Source organism: Chanodichthys erythropterus, chromosome 6, assembly GCF_024489055.1.
Source record: "Chanodichthys erythropterus isolate Z2021 chromosome 6, ASM2448905v1, whole genome shotgun sequence".
NCBI lineage: Eukaryota > Metazoa > Chordata > Actinopteri > Cypriniformes > Xenocyprididae > Chanodichthys > Chanodichthys erythropterus.
In genome coordinates, this window is record NC_090226.1 from 11058118 (window position 1) to 11073712 (window position 15595).

At 38.9% G+C, this 15595-nt stretch overlaps 2 protein-coding genes across 2 annotated transcripts; one reads left to right on the forward strand and one right to left on the reverse strand.

Moving 5' to 3' along the window:
- Window positions 1–54: 54 nt before the first annotated feature.
- On the reverse strand, window positions 55–2578 carry aadacl4 (arylacetamide deacetylase-like 4). Its single transcript, XM_067387247.1, has 4 exons — window positions 2392–2578; window positions 1211–1436; window positions 1069–1132; window positions 55–967 (listed from the first exon to the last, which is right to left on the reverse strand). The coding sequence occupies exons 1-4, from the start codon at window positions 2566–2568 to the stop codon at window positions 184–186; spliced, it is 1251 nt and encodes a 416-aa protein (XP_067243348.1). The 5' UTR covers window positions 2569–2578; the 3' UTR covers window positions 55–183.
- Window positions 2579–5094: 2516 nt separating this feature from the next.
- On the forward strand, window positions 5095–14903 carry dhrs3b (dehydrogenase/reductase (SDR family) member 3b). Its single transcript, XM_067387248.1, has 6 exons — window positions 5095–5794; window positions 10813–10956; window positions 11200–11319; window positions 11715–11953; window positions 12540–12665; window positions 12776–14903. The coding sequence occupies exons 1-6, from the start codon at window positions 5600–5602 to the stop codon at window positions 12858–12860; spliced, it is 909 nt and encodes a 302-aa protein (XP_067243349.1). The 5' UTR covers window positions 5095–5599; the 3' UTR covers window positions 12861–14903.
- Window positions 14904–15595: the final 692 nt, after the last annotated feature.

A 15595-nucleotide genomic window follows, 5' to 3' on the forward strand; every position in this document is an offset into this window, starting at 1 on the left:
GAGCCATCGGATTTTATCAAAAAATATCTTAATTTGTGTTCTGAAGATGAACAAAGGTCTTACAGTTGTGGAACGACATGAGGCACGGTGAGTAATTTTCATTTTTGGGTGAACTAACCCTTTAAAGTGCATTTTCATGCACCTCATAGAAGAATCATTCTGACAAATCTTTTGACTTCCCAGTCAGAGAGTCTTCACATATCTTACAATGCTGTCCATACCCCTTCGAGATGATTGAAATGTCAACCAGCCTTGGTTGAAGAAGCTGATGATCCCGTGGAAGCCATCAGATAGATGCTCCCACGTGACACCCACTCCTACATCCTTCAGTCGCTTCTGGAACAGAATGCCATCATCTCTTAGAACATCAAACTCACAGGTCAGGACGAAGGCGGCTGGCGTGAGGCGAAGAACGTCATCCTCGGCTAGTAAAGGGGAGATCTCTGGATCTAAGCCCTGTTTGACGATGTGATAGACATCAGGATCGTGGTTTGCGATAACCAGTGGACTTTTTGCTCCCTTTCTAAACTGAGGTGGAAGATTATCTGGATCCAGCCATTTCTTATAGCGAAGTTTTAGCTCGGCAGGAACATGCTTGCCTTCCAGAACCTGCTGGCTCACAGACGTATTCCCGTTGAGGTACTGCAGGAAAAAGAACACCGCTCGGCCTCTGAACAATATGGGCACAGAGTGGTTCTGCTGGTATGAGGGCAGGTGGAAATCTGCCATCTGCAGAGCCGGGTAGATGAGAACCTGGGCACAGGGAGATGGCAGATGACATTCCTGCGTCTTCGACAGCCTCTGGCAGAGAGCGGCTGCCAGGTTCGCCCCTGCACTGTCCCCACCAACTGCCACCCTGCGTGGGTCCACCCCGAAATCGGTTGCCGCTATTGATAGGAAGTGGCGAGTCACAACCTCACAGTCATCTAAGTGGGCAGGGTACCTGTGTTGGGGGGCCAGGCGGTAACTAAATATTGGAAACAGATTAGGAAAACAACAGAATAAGATCATGAAATTGAACTGGCCAGAATTTAACTTGATTTATACAGAAAAACTGAGTCAGCTAACCCAACAGAGACAACTGTGGTGTCACTCTCCAGTGATATATACCGACACACTTCATCGTAATCATCTGTGGAAGGAAAATTAAAACGTTAAAATATCAACACAACAGTATTTTACTGTGTCTAGGCGTGCATTGCAGCATTACCAATGCAGCCAAACATCCATCCGCCGCCATGAAAGTAAACCAGGCCTCTTTTTTTCTCTCCTGAGGCAGCTGTAGGCTCATACACCCTCACTGGAACTCCACTGAAGGTCAAGTCCTTAATACGAAGCCCTTGTGGCACTGGCCTTTTGCTGGCCATGATACAACATCTGCACCATCGTATAAAATTCATCTGATGACACAGCCCCAATTGCTCCAGAATTTGGCCCTAAAGGTGGGTTTAATACAAAAAAAATATAAGTTGGCCAATTCTTAATATTCACTGTCATTAAAGGTGCTCTAAGCGATCCTGGGTGGAGTAACTTCCTGTTGACGTTCGAAGTGTTGTCAAACAAAACAGAGGCTAGCTAGACCCTCCCTCCTCCTCCTCCTCCCCCTCCACTCCGTGCTTCCTGAGTCATGCAGTGCGAATTGCACTGTTTATTATGTTTCGTGGTCCAGACTGCACCAGTTTGTTTTTGTTGCCGTTTTTGGAGCTTGTGGGGACTACAGAGACCGCATTTTTTTTTTTTTTACAGTGTGTTCAGGGGACAGGCAGCTAGCGGATAGTGAGGAGATGTTTGCTGTATGTGACAAAAAAATGTTTTGGCCTAAAAACGCTTGACATCACTTAGAGCACCTTTAAATGTGTCACTGACGGGGTAAAGAAGTCCACTTGCCACAAAAATGGCTGCCCACTGCTACGTGTGTGTGTGTGTGTGTGTGTGTGTGTGTGTGTGTGTGTCCATGGTTTGCAGTGTGTGTGTGTGTTCACTACTCACTACTCCTAATGTGTGTGCACTAACTTGGATGGGTTAAATGCAGAGGAAAAATCCAAGTATGAGTTACCATACTTGGTCTTCACATGTCATGCCCTTGAGAGAATATCGAGTTAGTGATTACAGAAAAACACTCTGCTGAACTTGCTATGCCCAGGTTTAAAACATCAGATATCACTGAAGAGTTATTAAATAACTAAGGTGGACTTTGCATTGAGCACTTCTATATGATTAGAAAAGTCTTTGTGCTAAAACATTTAAAATAAATACAAGAATCAAAGTATATGCATAACATGCAGTCATTACTCTTTTTTTAGTCTGCAGTGGAAATGAGAATTCAACAAGAAATGGGCCAATGTGATTGGATTTGCCAGCGAATGCAACACATACAGCATGAACACTCACCACAACGTTTATCCCAACATATGCACAATGAATCACACGTAGTTTCCCAGGATTAGCAACTCCAGGAGGAATATTTGATTTTCTCAGCTCAAAGTATACCGGGACAACTACCAACAAACAAAAAGCAGCAAAAAGAGCTGCAAACACAATGAGCAGAATCGCAGTTGCAGTATACATGGCTGTTTGAATGTGCTGCATGCAATGCAATAAGTGTTCAAAATACATGTTCCCTCCCACTTATAGTGCAGCTATAAAGTCAGGGAGATCCAGGGTTGCCAAGTCCACAGGTTTCACACAGAAAGTGTGAAACCTTTTCCAGAAGTTTGAGACAGTTTTGCACAAATTAGATTTTTATGGACTAAAGGTGGTTAAGATTATAATATAGTCAGTTTACAAAATAGTGTCAGCAGAAATAAGTATGGGGGACAGGCCTATATCAGGTGGATGGCTACTCTAAAAAAGATTTTTCAGATTCCAAAACTACTTCACTTGAAGCATTAAGCAGCCAATTTAGGTGCCACCGTGTGTATTTAAATTACAGCATGGCACTGTACACATTTATACTATCCAAGCAAATATAAGGTCTGACCAGTCTACAAATGCAAGGAAAGATCTGGCAATCCTGACAAATGCCTAATCCCACAACTCTAACTGACCAGATAACACATTAGCTAATTAGTAATGTCAACAACGCACAAGAAAATATGCTAGCTGAATGTTTACATAGAGATAATTGATGGCACGGCTTTAGAGAAGACATAACGCTGCATATTCATCAACTAACTTAGTTCCTTTAATCCTATTACTATGCAAATGATCATTAATGATAAAAACTATTCCATGACAGGCAATGTTAGTACTCTGGCTACCACTGAGAATACATCAGATTATTTAGTGAATTTTCACTGTTGATCTGTAGATGGCAGTGACACTCTAACTGACAAGAAAAAGCCTTTGTGTTCAGCGTCATCATCATCCTCCTTTATAAAATAAATCCTCATAATCAAATAAGAATAGAGGATAATAGTTTTACAATATTCTGTGATACTGAAAATTAAATCGGCATGTGCGATTTTGGGCCTGTGTTTGATCAACAGATCCAGAAATGGGCCAATTTAAGTGGAACATGCTTTTTTCCCCCATCAGACAACCATTAAGCCTTCTCTGAGAGTTGCTGGGCCATTACTAAGAGGCACATCATAGCACAAAGCAGTCTTTGTGAGGCTGCATTTCAACCCAGTCCGGTCTGAGCAGCCCTCTATTCAGCTTTTAAGCAGTAGAAACAGAGGCCAGGCCAAAAATCACAGTCTGGAATCTCCACAACGGCTCCTGGGTTTACTGTGTGAGTTTAAGAGCCATTTACAAAGGTCTCGATGTTCTGGAAGTGCACTGGTCTGCAGGAATCCTTCCAGTTTGAGCACTGTGGACTGAAAAGAGCAACAGGAGACCCAACATTTAGGGCAAACAGTATCACACACCTGTTTACATACACACAACACACACTGAAAAGTTGTAGACTTTGGGACCCTATGGGAGTTTGAAATGAGAAAGAGAAAATAGGGAACAAATAATATTTATTTTACAAACCAAACTTTACAGAAGTTACCATGTTAATTTAATTTCTCTCCTAACATATACAGTATTGCAACCAAAATACTCATTATTACAATAAAGGTAGCTTGAAATTATCCATAAATGTCATAAAAGTAACTAAATATAATAAATGACGGGGAAAATAATTCTTCTGATTGAAGGAGATGCAATATGGTGGTTATGGTGTTTTTTTGTTTTGTTTTTTGTACAGGAACCTTGCAAAAAAAAAAAAAAAAAGAAGGAAAAAAAAGATACCTAGATTTAGTTTTTTAATTTCACAAATATATCAAAATATAGGCTATAATCATAACCTTGTACAGTATTGTAAACAAGCATACCCGCTTGTTTACCACTAAGTTTTTAAGGTAATAAATGTTTTACCGTTTATTATAGGCTATATACTTAAATATATTTTATGTTCATACAAATATATGTCTTGTCAAACCGGTTCATTTTTTCCCTGACAGTTCAAAGTCCTCTGTCGTGTTGACACTTGTGTTTGCTGGAAGCGTTTTGAATTGAAACAGTGTCAAATTCGGTCACGAGAGAATAAAGCACTTTAACAACTAGGTTGTTAAACTGAAAACTTACGCCCAGTGATTCTTGCAATCACATGCCAGCATAACCAATATAAAACGCGAGTCGTGCAAAAAGAGCGTTATAATCATCACGTTTCGACCATGAATGTATCTATGTTTTGAATGAATCTTTGAAGGAATCATTTTACTGAACGAACGAACCTAACTGGATCTCGTTAGTGTACAAGAATCTGCTGATCGATTGAACGAGTCGTTCATTCATTTCGTTATGTTAACGTCGAAAGAAGAGAGCTGAAGAATATGAATATTGATCATGCGCAATTAAAATGACGTATATAAACTCCTAATTTATTTAGGCTATTATTTGTTGTCTTTATAGTATGATTAAAGTCATGCTCAAAATAAAGAAAAATACAACATAAAGTAAACATCTAATGATTCATAAAGTAAATGATTCATGGACTCGATGTAACCTGCATAAATGCCATTTTAGCGAACCGATTCAAAAGATTCGAATCACTTGAATGAATCAAAATTCTCACCACTAGTTACAATAAGCGCAGGTTGAAAGGCAACGAAATTGCCTGTGGCACCACTTCTGGGGGAGGGGACTTAGCGTCATAAAGAAACCCTCACGGCAACGTTTGATAAAGCAATACTTCTGTCAGTCCTCCAGTTGTCAATCAAGATAAATGGTCTCTTTTAAACCCCTATCAGATCCGAGGTATCGTCAGAGTTGGGTTCTGTCCGCTGTCAGTAGCGACAGGGCTCCGTCTCCGGTTCAAAGCAGCAGCGCACACTTGTCGCAGCAAGAGCTCCGTGGATAAAGAGTTTATGTGGAATAAAGGTGCGCAAAATGACAGATATTCCGCTGAGGCACACATAAACTGCGTTGGGTTGTTTTAGATAGATGTATTTCAATCTATTTAGTGTGCGTCAGCGCTGCAAAATAAGGCGAATTGCCTTATCCACTCCTCTAAATAGGAGTAAAGGTGATCGCTCCGAGCAAGGATTCAATTAGTTCAGCAATTGTTCCAGGCGAGAACTAAGATAAGCGGATACTGAGACGGAGTGAAATGGATCTGAAGGCGCTGGGCTGCGTGGTGCTCCTACCTATTCAGATACTCTACTACATTGTCAAGGCGACCGTATGCTGGGTCTTACCGAGCAGGCGGAGAGATCTGACCGGAGATGTGGTACTTATCACGGGTGGCGGACGGGGCATTGGCCGTCACCTGGCCAAGGAGTTCGCCGCGCGTGGAGTTAAAAAGGTAATGTATCACTACTCTTTGTCATATTTCGCGATATTTCTATTCAACACTTTTTATAAATAGTGTCAATGTATTGTTAGTATAACCCTATAGTTTCAATACCTGCCTCTTTCTTTCTCTTTCTGACAATGAGCAATCTGACTGATAGTTTTTAAAGTTTCAAAACACTGTACATAGCGGTATTTGGCATTTAAAACATGAAGTAATTATTGAAATAGCTGCTATTAATATAATATTATTTAGCCATTGATATTAATGATGTACAAAATCTTTATTGCCACGCACATACTGGCCTATATTACAATGTAAATAAAAAGTAAAGTTCATTGCACTTCCTTAACCACTTTGAATGGTCTTAACAATTATGAAAACAATTGTACAGTGTCCGTCTATTGTAATGATCATAACTGTAGAAACTGCGCAAGTGTGCTGTGTAAGTAACTGTTGTAAGCTATTAACACAAATCATAAGCCTATGGATGAGTTTGTTTTGTTTTGCAAAGTATCACTCTGTATAGGCTTCTCCTCTCCCTAGGGACATTACTTGTCCTGTTCATAAACCCATTGTCTTAACAGTGCATAGGTCATGACCCCTACGGTCAACAGACCAATCAAAACGTAGAGCTGGATCCCAATGTCTGGTTCAACTTATATAACAAACTGGGTCAACTAACAAACAGCTATTTTGGAGAAAAATCCCCTTATTTCTTTGACAACTTTGACAGCTCTCATGTTCAAATTATTACAGTGGTTTGGGTGGAAAACCCTCTACAGAGGCCAGTGACCCAAGAAATTCATGGTGTCAGCAACTTGGCTATACGCTTAATAGATTAGGCATCTGACCTTTCCTATGAATTTTTACTGTATTATGAGCTCCATCTGCAGTATTTAATGGCTTAATTAAATCTCTCACATAGGCAGTAGTGTAATGTTTTTGTGTCTCAGCAGTAAGATTGCAAACAAGATGATGTGTGCTGAAAGTCAAGAGCTGGGAAGAAATGTCTCAGCTGCCTCACCCACCCAAGACATTGCATTATAAATAGACCCAGTGGCCCAACTGTAATAAACAGAGCTTAATAACTTCTGTAACCACAGTGACAGGGGCCCCAAAGCCTGGCGGCGTTACACCCAGGGCTTTGATTTAAACGCATTTTCCCCCCAGAGAAGCTTGTGTGTATCGGTGCTAAATAAAAACCCTTCGTAAAAGTCACAGCGCAAACCTCACACAGCAAACAGCTCAGAGACCTTAGATCCCTGAAAGCTCGCTGACACAAGTCATCTTTTACATCATAACAGGGCAAAGGTCTTTGAAAGAAGCAGCTTTGCAGCAGTATGTTAAAGGAAGCCACCGTGCTTGGCAACACCCCGTTGTTAGCCATTGTCAAGGTGTGAAGGCTTTGGAAAAGACACCTGCAGTGGCTATCTTCACAGTTAGCCCATTCTTAAGGAATGCTAAAAAGGCATGAATCATAAATGCACAGGCTCGGAGTTGACTTGACCACCCTTGCCTCTAAGTGGGGGTTGTAATTTTCCAGAAAGCAGGCCGTTATTATGGCGTCCAAGAGGTTTAGCAAGTCCTTCCTGCAGGGTAATTCAACACTGGAAATATTCTGCAAAAGTTACGTAATCGCCCACTAACCAAACCCTTAATGATGATTTGAAGAACCAAGAAAAGAAAAAGATTGTGGACGTTACAGAAGCACCATCATCGGTGACCATCCATGTGGCCTCATGGCTGATGGCTTAAGGAAGTGTGAAGGAAGTGAGCCCTATGTAAATTACTTTCTGTATGTGTATGGGTTCGGGGGAGGGTGGCAGGGACCATACAGCTCCCAGCTGGGCAGTGCCCTGTGACTGACCCTTCTGTCTCCACACTAATTAGACAGCGGCAGGCGACTGCCTCCTGAACTTCTTGTGCCCCCATGCACATACAGACCCATTCCAATGGGAGCAAAGTGGATTACTTTAGCTACGTCTACCCTAATCTGGATTCACTTGAAAACGCATTTTTCGACGTTTCAGTGTGGAATACAAACCATTGGAAAATGCTTGAAAATTATAGTGGACGGAGAGCATTTTAAAATGAAAACACCATTTTCAAATGTATTTGTATCAATGTAGATGTTGCCTTAGGCTCCAATTATAACGGTAGCACTTTATTTTACAGTCCTGTTTCGCTTGAACATACTTATTGTTGTAATGACACTAATTGGGTAATAAGTAGGTACTAACCCTGAACCCTGAACCAACTCCTAAACCTTAACTTACCCATGTAGTTACCTTATAGTACTTTTGTGGGTAAGTACATTGAAAGAGCACATACTGTAAAATAAGTTGCAAACACTATAACGATAACTCGTCTAATAAGTCAATACCACAATGATAACAATAATGGCACAGAGAAATTATATTGTTGTAATCTCTTTCAGAATTATTTTTTCAGCTGATTGACAGCCAATCAGAATCCATCCTGCTTTAATGAGCTCAAGCATTTAAAGCAGCAGACGACAAAAATGCAGTGTGCTTAAAAAAAAAAAAGAACGATATTGTGTGCTGATGTGGACTCTAATATAGTTATTGCACTTTTAGTGTGAAAATCGGGGGAATTACTGGTCTTGTTGATGTTGTCATGCATTTCTCCTAAACAACAGATTATATGCTCCTTAATAAGAGCTTCATACACAGTGTGTTTATCTTTGAGGAAACACAATATGTGTCCTCACAGGACTGGATTAAGCACGGTTTGTTTGCTCCTTATTTTCGCATATTATATGGTAATGCGGTGCACTCAACCATTGCTACTCTAAGGACTTTAGTGATAAGAATTGCTAATGTGATGTGTGCGGATGAAGCTCATAGTGGGATTGTATGGGAGACCACCTTGTGAGCTCTTGTTCTCTGACAGAAATATCAAGATTGTTGTGAAATCCTATTATAAGCTTAATCAAGACCTTTCTAGTAATTAGCTCAAAGGCCATGCATATAAAGTAGACCCATACAAAAACAGGTTTATCAAATAAACGTCCATTAGGCCAATGAGGTGAAACCACCTGCAGATCACACCATCTTTGGCCTAATTCATCGGCAAGCATCACTGATAGGGATTGATTGCTTTAGGTTAATTAGGATGGCTAACGTGAAATTGTTATCTGAGTAGAATGAATTTAGCTAGAAAAACACTGAGTACAGTTTTTGTTGAGTAATGTTTCTTCACATTTCAGATTGACCCTTCTTTTCCACATAGGAGTTGGCTGAAATGCATACTTAACGAAATGAACACACCACATGCTCAGAGACTGGAAATTTCCACAAACCCTTTTCAAAAGAGAAAAACATAATTGGACCAATTACAGGCACCCATGGAAAATAAATGTGTATCATTCTTCACAGTCAGCTAGCAGTGTGAACAAGGTGACACTTCAGTATTTTGCAGTCGGTTTTGGCTATGAAAAGCAAGGCTTTGTAAGAGAAAAACTACATCCTGGGTTTAGATGGCAACAATATTTTGGCTCTAATAAAATTGAATGTTAATGGAGGGCAAGGCTAAGGGGAGGTTATCGTTATAAAATATCCCAAGATTATCTCTTACAATATTGTGAAGAAGTCTGTGATAGACATTCACACAATCAGAACATATACAACAATAGACTTTTACTGTTTTTAGACTTATGTTGTTTTTATATAAAGTTAATTATAATTACACATGCTTTTGTTAAAACTAAAAATATAAAAAATTAGTTTTCGGTAACTGAAATAAAGCTAAAATAAAATAACATGAAAAATAAATATTTGATAAAACTTAAACAAAAACATAGAAATGTTACCTTGTCAACTAACTGAAATAAATTTAATTAAAGCCATATAGAAAAATGAAAGAAATATTTAAATAAAAGTAATAAAAAATGGCAAAAGCACATAACAAAAACTAAAATTAAAATGAAATCTGCAAGTATAAAAATACAAGCTAATTCAATATGTTAATAATTCTATCTTAGTATATAAATATAAAAATAACACTATGACTATAACAGAGCTAACACACACACACATATATACATATATATATATATAATTATTATTATTATTTTTTTTTTTTTCCCCAAATGACCATGTCCCCAAAGGGAGGTTTCTCTTTTGCAGCCAAACTTGTCCTGAAAGGATAGCTAAGTTAACCTATGTGTGCACCCACTATTATGTGGCTGTTGAAGCAGAAAATGGCCGGGTCTGTATGCCCAGCAGGCTGTGTAATCTCTATGAGAATTTGTGAGATATGATGAGGCAGCATCACTGATTTCATTACCTTTCCTTGACCTCTCAGACTGAAAAATCTAATTGACCAATCACTGCCCCCCGTGTTCCCTGTCCCAGCCAATCCATTCATGCAGTCATCTCTCTTAATCCTTCACCAAACTGATAGTGGTCTGTGAAAAATAGCCCCACTGTTCCTTCAATGAAATAAACTGTTCTGTTCTTACCATAACTACTATGTTTCATATGTTGCTGTGATGTATATTCCTCACAAATGGATAAAGCTTTTGGGGTAAAACTTGCATAATTCTGGATTCATTTGAAAATTCCTATTCTCCTAGGAATCCTCCTATTCCTCATATAGAGTTCTAAGTAAATGTGTTTTTAATTTAAAAAGGACAATGAAATACAAAAACACATCTTCTGACTCATGTTTTTTATGTCAAAAGTTTTGGCATGAATTGTAGGCCACATAGCCTCTTGTGTTTACAAGTAAACACCCACATTGAAGAATAAGTCATGATAAATTAGGTAAGACTGTTTAAGCACAACAACTGACAACATGAAATACTTTCAATCAAATTAAATCTACTTTGAGACACTAATTCATGACTAAGCACTTATCTGAGCAGTGACGTAGTATGGTTTTGCTTTCAGAAAGATGATTTATTGCCAATATGGCAGATCACATTATGTTTTGTAAACCTTTATATTTCTGGGCAGTTTTCTGCTCTGTTCCACCTTTGATATTTGGTCCCTATATCCAAACAGCTAATTCTGTGGGGCCGGACGGAAAAATGTCTGAAGGAGGCGTGTGAGGAGATCGCCCTCATGGGGACAGAGTGCCATTACTTTGTTTGCGATGTGGCCAACAGAGAAGAGGTTTACAAGCAAGCCAAGGTTGTCAGAGAAAAGGTATGCCCCATAATATTATACCCTGAGGAGTTTCTTATTAAGATAATAAGATTAGTTCAAACTCTAATAACCCCAGTGCTCTGTTGCCTTCCACCCCCATAGCCTGGATAGAGATCACACCTCGCATGAATGTCTGGGTTAGATAAGGCCCAGCAAAATGACTGAGCTAACTAGCTGTAAAGGAGAAAGAATAATCTGTTTTCGAAAGAATATCTCACAGTGGGTATTTTGTTCTGATGGTAGGTGGGAGATGTTACCGTTCTAGTGAATAATGCTGCAGTGGTGCATGGGAAGAGTTTGCTGGACAGTGATGACGATGCTCTTTTGAAATCACAGCACATCAATACAATGGGACAGTTTTGGGTAAGTACAAAAATCAAATGTTTTTCTCATTTAAGAAGCTGTTTTTCTTGGACATATGTTACAATAGGGAAGAAAAGATGATTACAACTTCCGTTTCATGCTGACATTTACATGCACCGACCAGGCATAACATTATGACCACTGACAGGTGAAGTGAATAACACTGATTATCTCTTCATCACGTCACCTGTTAGTGGGTGGGATATATTAGACAGCAAGTGAACATTTTGGCTGTTTTGGCAGCACAAGGGGACCAACACAATATTAGGAAGGTGGTCATAATGTTATGCCTGATCGGTGTATTGTCTATAATAATGAACAATTTTCATCATTTGCCTTCCAAGTGCCTACTTCCAGGGATTTAATTCATATTTTAATAATCCTTTCATCCACAGACCACAAAAGCCTTCCTGCCTCGTATGCTGGAACTGCAAAACGGCCATGTTGTGTGTGTCAACTCCATCCTGTCTCTGTCACCCATCCCTGGTGCTATAGACTACTGCACCTCTAAAGCATCATCACTAGCCTTCATGGAAAGCCTCACTTTGGGGTTGCTGGACTGCCCAGGCGTGGGCTGTACCACTGTCCTCCCATTCCATACCAACACTGAAATGTTTCAGGGCATGAGAGTCAGGTAAGCCGATGTTTTAAATGGCAGAAAACACGGGTACAGCACAAACGAATTGCTTAAAAACACCACTCATATAGACAGCTTTTCCACAATCATGTAAATGTTTGATGGCTAAAATAAAATTCCGGCTCACATTTTTTCTTGATTGTTCCGTTTCAGTTGGCAGCAAGTAAAATGAACATCATTTCAAGTATTTTTTCATCAAAGTGAAACTAAAATTGACCCTATTTACTTCGCCAATGCTTAATTTGAATGATTCCTCATTATTCCAAAACAATTTTCTTTAGAATCTTTAATCAGAATGCAATAACTTGCTTTTCCTCCAAATCAACTGTAATTTTCAGTTATTGGCAGAGTTTTTTATAATACCAACCAAAAGCCAAATTGATTTTAAGCCATTGTTTTAGCAAACTCATATTTGGTCTGGCTCCATTCTGATGTGTAACGCCCTCTTTTCATGATCCAATCAATTCCCAATGGATAAAGTCCTGGGCCGCCTACCTACAAACAATGGTAATACAATGGTATATATTTGTAGATGTGACAGCCAACAAACACAAGTGTATTTAACTGGGGTTTTGCTCTGCAGGTTTCCTCAACTCTTCCCTCCTCTAAAGCCAGAGGTGGTGGCGCAGAGAACAGTGGATGCTGTTAGGACCAATACAGCTTTTGTTTACCTACCCTGGACCATGCATGCACTCGTTATCCTCAAAAGGTACAGTCTGATTCTATTTACAAATCCAATTTTATTTTCAAATCCAATTATTTCAGCAAATATATTTTGGAAATCCTCATTCATTACATTTAATCGCTTCGTTTTTACAGTATGCTACCGCAGAGTGCCCTTGAAGAAATCCACAAGTTCTCAGGTAGCTACACCTGCATGAATACTTTCAAGGGACGGACATGAGAGGTCTAGAAACGACACGGGAGTTCCAAGTGTTACATATTTTTATAGTCAAACAGCTATGGAGTTCTTATGGAGTATTCCAGAAGTTAGAAGAAAAAGGCGGCACGCCAGAGCACATGGTGCCTCATTTCCTGGACCATTTGCAGGTCATCAGTGACCTGTGGGTTGCGTTGATGGACAAACACAGAATGGACAGAAAAAGCCTCAATCGACCGCTGTACTGTATGCGTACTTTAAAGTCTTTATCAGTCACCTTTTAACTACTGTCACTGTAAATACAGCATCTGAATAAAACACAGATTTAAATAGAAAAGTCTTCTATTGGGATGTTTTAACATCAGCAAATTCCAGGCTCACAAACTGAAGCTGTAGTTGGAATACAGTTGGACAGTCTGTGTTGTCCCACAAGGTTGACAGAGGTAAACGCCTCTTCAGCACTTCATACCCACCAAAACAACAGGCTTGACCTGGTGCTCTAGCACGTGGGCTGACTCGCTCCCCCTGTCAGAAACATTCACCGTGCTGCTGGTGGACAGAAATGAAACAAGTCAGATCTATTTTACATCATTTTTCTTGGTCTTGTCTCTTTTGAGAAGATAAAAGAAAGATTTGAGCTTGGTTTATTTTCAAAGCAGGGCTTGAGTTACTGCAAAACTTGTTTAACTTTGTTAAGGTTTGGCTCGATTGTAACTGTTTTCAGAACAAAGTACAACATTTTGAAAGCACAAAGTTACAGGGCGACAAGGGAAAAATCACAGCGCTTTCTTTATGGCAAGCTGGAAATGTTTAACCACAGATCTATCCCACTGTTGCTCTTGTGTTATGTAAAAATACACGTGCCTTGCTAAAATTACTCCTGCGGTGAAAGCATATAGTACTGCACTCTTGATGACTCTTGACTCGTGATCTGAGAGGCTCTTTAGTAAAGGCTGTTGATTTAAATCATATTCAAATTACAGTTTTTTTTGTTGTTGTTGTTTTTTACCCTAAGTAACATTACAGCTCTCAATAGAGCTGTCAATTCAACATGCTAATTCAAAAATTAATTGGAAAAAGTGCTATTTAATCATACCCTCATGCAATGTCTATATTAATTAATTTAATTTAATTTGATTTTTTTACATATTTAACATTGATTAATTGCATTTATAAACTACATTAATTAAATCTATATATCTGAAGACCCTTTCCCACGGAACACGGCAAGCAGTGGAATTGCTGCGCAGCTGCCGCTTTCGCTCGTAGTGAATTTGTATTTACTAACAACAACAAAAAAAATTATTTCATGGGAATATGACTAGCATCAGACACAGTTGAGTTAAAGGGTTAGTTCACCCAAAAATGAAAATTCTGTCATTAATTACTCACCCTCATGTCGTTCCACACCCTTAAGACCTTCGTTCTTCTTCAGAACACAAATTAAGATATTTTTGATGAAATCTGATGGCTCAGTGAGGCCTGCGTTGCCAGCAAGACAATTAACACTTTCAGATGCCCAGAAAGGTACTAAAAACAGTGGTTCATCCTTAATGTTATGAAGCGACGAGAATACGTTTTGCATGCCAGGTCAATATAGGCCTCACTGAGCCATCGAATTTCATCAAAAATATCTCAAATCATGTCCCGAGGATGAACGAATGTCTTATGGGTGTTTAACGACATGAGGATGAGTAATAAGTTGCATAATTTTCATTTTTGGGTGAACTAACCCTAACTATGACATTTTGCTTGAATTTGTATTTTTATTTGGCAAACCAACTCGTGCACTCACTGGATTTTTAATTTCTTTCCTTTTTTTTTATCTCTTTATGATGGGTCATACAACTTTGGGCATTTCATTACACAATAATTTCACACAATAATTGGTTATAGCCAATGGCACTCACAAAAAGATATTTTTATCTTCGGTGGCGCCTTCCGCAAAGAGCCATGGTTGTGGAAACAGTAAGATTTTGGGTGACCGCTTGTGCACCGCCAGCGAAACTTTCCGCAGGTCTCCCATTGAAAATCAATTAGAAATTCTTTAATTCATTGAGTAATATTTTTATTTAAATGACCATTGTTTTTATTGTTGACTAAAACTATATACAGCTATGGAAAAAATTAAGAGACCACTCCAAGTTCAGAAATCAATGTTAAGTGGTCTCTTAATTTTTTCCATAGCTGTATATATATATATATATATATATATATATATATATATATATATATATATATATATATATATATATATATATAATATTTATCCTCATCTGAAGTGTAAAAACCAAGTTCAACCCTCTGTGCAAGTCGTAACAATAAAAAATAAAATAAAAATGTGGGATCTGTCTGACCTCTGGCTGCCAGATAAACCACATAAGCATTCATATGAATTACAATGAACCACAAGCACCTTCCTCAACAATTACAGCTATGCTGCATATCCTGATTTTGAGTAGAAAATAAATTAGAACATGCTCAGTTAAAGGGAAAATAGGAGTCTTGTGGGGAATGGTTTTCATTGCCACAGAGTGTGCTGTTTGAAATACTGCAAGAAGAACGTGAAGTTGGATAAGAGTCATGAAATTGGGGAGCTGTACTGTACGTATTCAAAAAGAGAGAAGGGTTCAGACCCCAGTGGGAAGGTTCAGACCAGGGTTACTTAAATACAAGATCAGACCACAGAATAAATCATAGACAGTTCTCACTTTATTCATACTCACTTGCAAAGCCTGCTTGAAATCATTAAACCATGT

Excerpts from the sequence above, each read along its gene's own strand:
- aadacl4 (XM_067387247.1), bottom strand. The coding sequence starts at position 2,568 with ATGTATACTGCAACTGCGATTCTGCTCATTGTGTTTGCAGCTCTTTTT. Across the intron at positions 1,133-1,210 it reads ATGGATGTTTGGCTGCATTG|ATGATTACGATGAAGTGTGT; the intron begins GTAATGCTGCAA and ends TTCCTTCCACAG. Across the intron at positions 968-1,068 it reads ACCACAGTTGTCTCTGTTGG|TTACCGCCTGGCCCCCCAAC; the intron begins GTTAGCTGACTC and ends TCCAATATTTAG.
- dhrs3b (XM_067387248.1), top strand. The coding sequence starts at position 5,600 with ATGGATCTGAAGGCGCTGGGCTGCGTGGTGCTCCTACCTATTCAGATA. Across the intron at positions 10,957-11,199 it reads CCAAGGTTGTCAGAGAAAAG|GTGGGAGATGTTACCGTTCT; the intron begins GTATGCCCCATA and ends TTCTGATGGTAG. Across the intron at positions 12,666-12,775 it reads GCACTCGTTATCCTCAAAAG|TATGCTACCGCAGAGTGCCC; the intron begins GTACAGTCTGAT and ends TCGTTTTTACAG.